A 4,314-nucleotide genomic window follows, 5' to 3' on the forward strand; every position below is an offset into this window, starting at 1 on the left:
TGTTTCTGATTTTGAAAGCCCATCCCAAGTTTAATAGTTTGAAATATAGTGGCGCCCGCACAGGGACCCGGAGGGGTAAGTATTATTTCTTTTTCGGACGGATAGGAGTCTCACCGTAGGGTGCCGCGGACCCCCAGTTAAGGAATACTGGTTAGGGAGGTGAGTAAGACGGTGTCAAGATGGGACACGCTGAGTCCAAGGAGAGGCTCTTGTTTATTGATATAGTTAAACATATGATAAATGGAAGAGGAATTAAGGTAACTAACAAGCAATTAACTCAGTTTTTTCAGTTTGTGCAGGAGCAATGTCCATGGTTTCCAGAACAGGGAACAGTTAATATAAAAACATGGCAAAAGGTGGGGCAAACTTTGCAAGTATATTACAGTCATTTTGGACCTGAGAAGGTCCCAGTAGATACTTTTACTTTATGGAACCTTATTAGAGAGAGCATTGCCCCCTTGCCTGAAGGTCAGAAGAACCCATATAAATATCCTGCAGAAGTAATGGATAAATGTACTCCGTTACCTTCCCCAAAACCATCAAAAGAAACTGAGGTTTTGGCTGCTGCTTTAAAAGACTGTAACCTTAATGATAATGACTCAGAGGAGGAAGATGAGTCACCTACTGATAAAAACTCTAATTTGTTAAAAAGTCCTCCTTTTGATGATGAATTGCCTCCTGCAGATCAGGATGATTTAGATGCTGCTGCATATGATTATGAAAGAAGGAAGTATGAACCCCCTGGTGCTTTTTCAATGCAAGAAACTAAGAAAAATAGACCTAATTTACATGACATGCGTCCCTTAGGTCGTTTACCGACCGCACCACCAGCTTCACTTTTTCCTCTAAAAGGGTCAAGAAGCCGAATTTCAAATGTCGGAGGTTTGCCACCTCCGCCACCTTTTAATAAAAGTCATGGCAAATATAAAAGGCATAGGAGAATAAACGGTGAAGATGATGATTATGCTTTTGCAGCCTGCTTTCCAGTCATTTTTGAGGATGGTTTTGATGATGAGCCATATTGGGATCCCTTGCCTTTAAAACTTTTAAAAGAACTTAAAAAGGCCTGTGTAGATTACGGACCGTTGGCGCCTTATACTATGACTCTTATAGATGCCTTGGCAAATAGATGGATGACTCCATATGACTGGATTCAGGTTACAAAGGCCTGTTTATCTGGAGGACAATATCTGCTTTGGAAAACAGAATATGAGGAACAGGTGAATAAAGAACATGCCTTAAATAAGAAGAGGGATAAGTTTAACATTACTAAAGATATGTTATTAGGCCAGGGAGAATATGATTCAGCTCAACAACAGATGCATATGGGAAAAGAGGCCTTATGGCAGGTAACTATGTGCGCAGTAAATGCCTGGAAGTCTTTGCCTTTGACTCCAGGAAAAGCCTCCACCTTAACAGATTTAAGACAAAAACCTGAGGAGGCATATGAGGAATTTGTTTCTCGGTTGTTAACAGAGATAAAAAGAGTGATAACTGATGAGGATGCAGCTAACATGCTAGCTAAACAATTAGCCTTTGAAAATGCAAACCCTGTTTGTCAGAACTTGATTCGGTCAATTAGAAAAACTGGAAGCATTTCAGATTTTATTAAACAATGTTCTGACGTGGGACCCTCTTATATGCAAGGGATTGCTTTGACAGCCGCCCTAAAGGGAGAAACACTTCCTCAATGCATGATGAATATGGTTCAAAAAACAAAAAACCCTAGGGGACCAAAAGGAAATAATTGCTTTGCTTGTGGAGGCACAGGTCATTTCAGTAGGGAATGTCCTAATAAAAATGCGCCTCCAGCAGGTCCTGTTAAAATGATGCCCCCTGGTAATGTTGGGGTCCCTAAGACTCCATGCCAAAGATGTGGGAAAGGAAATCATTGGACTAAATTGTGTAGGAGTAAATATCACAAGGACGGACACATTCTTCCCCCTAATGGGGTTTCTACAGTGCCTCAGGCTGGAGCTCAGATGCCAATGTATCCTACACCTGTTTTTCCAGATACACCTACTGAAACTAATTCGGGAAACTTACTTCGGGCCCAACCCCGGGCCCAACAAACAATAGGGGCAATTCACCAGACGCTCAATCCCTTTCTTCCCTCAGGGGAATTGATGAATTGTTCAGGGCCACCCCAGGCAGCGCAGGATTGGACCTCTGTGCCGCCTCCGCAACAATACTAACTCCTGACTCTCCAGTCATAAAAATACCAACTGGGATTAAAGGTCCATTACCCCCAGGAGTAATGGGTTTAATTATTGGTAGGAGTTCAACTTCCTTATCTGGTTTAACAGTTTTGCCTGGAGTAATTGACTCTGACTATACAGGAGAAATTCACATAATGGTGGCTCCCTCTAATAAGACACAGCAAATTTATGTGGGACAAAGAATAGCACAGCTGTTATTACTACCATTGCCGAGATGGCGGAGCCGCATCCACAGAAAGTGAAACCAGACAGTCTTGTGGCTGCGATGCTAGTTCCCCCGATAAAACAACTGTCCCTTAAGTCATTTTGTGATAAAGAGGTACAAACTCCTCCGGAAACTTCGGAGAAAAAGCCTTTATTACTTTCTTGTTCACGAAAAAGAAGGTATGCAGTCTCCACCATTGAAGCGCCTCCAATAACTTGGGGGGCAATTAAAAGGCTTTGCCTGAATGCTGAAAATGCTGTAAATGCTCAAGGATTGCCTTTGACGACTGCTAATTTTTTTGTGGCTATGCTTAGCTTGCTTTCGGTTCAGGTAAGTGCCAATGGTACGTATTGGGCTTACTTTCCAGATCCTCCTATCTTACATGCATGTACTTGGAGAGATTCTATTATTCCAGTAACTTCCTCATTTCCTGAATTGACCGATGGCATTCGAGGAATGCAGGGCTATAAACAATTTGTAATCAATTTTAATTACTCATTTACAGGTCAGACTGACTTTCCTCCAATATGCTTTTTTCTTGGCTCTGGGTCAACCGGAAATAGTCAAACAAAAAATGGGTGTTTATCAGTAGTTGATGCAGGATTCTTGACAGACTCCCCTAAAGAGCCAGTAGGAAGAGATAAAACCACAAGATATCTATGGTCATTGTTAGGAAAAGTTGTAGGACAAAATCAAGTTTATGTTAATAAATATCCAGCTAAAGATGTTCATCCTCCTAGATATGATGATTGTGATGAGGCTGCAGGGAAAGCTACAGATGAATGGATTTGGAAAGATATTAAAACTGGATATCCTTCATGGATATATTGTATGTATAATAAAGAAAATAAAATATCCATTCCTGGAACTAAATATTATATTTCAGATTGGAGTATTCAAAATCCTGAAGAAGATTATAGACAATATTTAAAAAGTGCTTTGAGATATCCATGGAATGACTCCTATATTCCCCGTCCATTGAAGGTAAATAGATGGAATAGTCATGGATGGGTGGCTCCTATTTATACTTTTGTTTATGAAAATAAAACCTATTATCAACCTCAGTTATGGAGATTACCCTTAACCACTCGTAAAATAACGTTAATTAGAGCTACTACCCATGTGGAAGAGTACTATATTCAAACCTGTGTGTCATCTCCGTACTCCCTGTTGCTTTCTAATGATAGTAAAAAATTACAGATTATGCAATATAATATGAGGTTTTATATTACCTGTCAACAATGCATACTGACCACTTGTATTGTTCCTGAAATGAATGTGTCAACCATAATGGTGTTAAAAAGACCAGCTTATATTATGCTGCCAGTAGCGCTTAATGAATCTTGGTATACAGATATAGGGGCAGAAATTGTAAGACAGGTTGGAGAACTCATAAGGCCAAAAAGATTTGTGGCTACTTTGATTTTGGGAATTTCCGCCTTGATAGGAATACTGAGTTCTTTTACTGTTGCAACATATACTTTAGTAAAAGAAGTACAAACAGCACAATATGCAAATGATTTATCAAAAAATGTATCCTTGGCTTTAGCAACCCAGGAAGCAATAGATAGAAAGTTAGAAGCTAAAGTTGATGCCCTTGAGGAAGCAGTTTTACATATTGGCCAAGAACTTACAGCCTTAAAAATTCGTCTATCCCTAACTTGCCATAAAAAATATTCCTGGATATGTGTTACTCCTTTAAAAGTAAATCATTCTGAATATTCCTGGGAGAAAATTCAAATGCACATTTTAAATGTGTGGAATTCTAGTGATTTGGGAATTGATTTGGAACATTTACACAAACAAATTCATGATATTGCAGCCTCTCAATATGATATGAATCCTTCTAAGGCTGCTGCAGAATTTTTACAAAACTTACAAAGTTATTTT

The 4,314-nt window shown here is 39.4% G+C and overlaps 1 protein-coding gene across 1 annotated transcript; it reads left to right on the forward strand.

Annotated features, from left to right (window-relative positions):
* Window positions 1-179: 179 nt before the first annotated feature.
* On the forward strand, window positions 180-2,195 carry LOC113617154 (endogenous retrovirus group K member 5 Gag polyprotein-like). The gene has a single exon (XM_027100427.1). The coding sequence runs from the start codon at window positions 180-182 to the stop codon at window positions 2,193-2,195; it is 2,016 nt and encodes a 671-aa protein (XP_026956228.1).
* The last annotated feature ends 2,119 nt before the right edge of the window (window positions 2,196-4,314 follow it).

Source organism: Aethalodelphis obliquidens, unplaced genomic scaffold (assembly GCF_003676395.1).
Source record: "Aethalodelphis obliquidens isolate GAN/ISIS:26980383/991018 unplaced genomic scaffold, ASM367639v1 scaffold2057, whole genome shotgun sequence".
Lineage (NCBI taxonomy): Eukaryota > Metazoa > Chordata > Mammalia > Artiodactyla > Delphinidae > Aethalodelphis > Aethalodelphis obliquidens.

Bases quoted from the DNA above. Each gene is read 5' to 3' on its own strand.
- LOC113617154 (XM_027100427.1), top strand. From the start codon at position 180: ATGGGACACGCTGAGTCCAAGGAGAGGCTCTTGTTTATTGATATAGTT.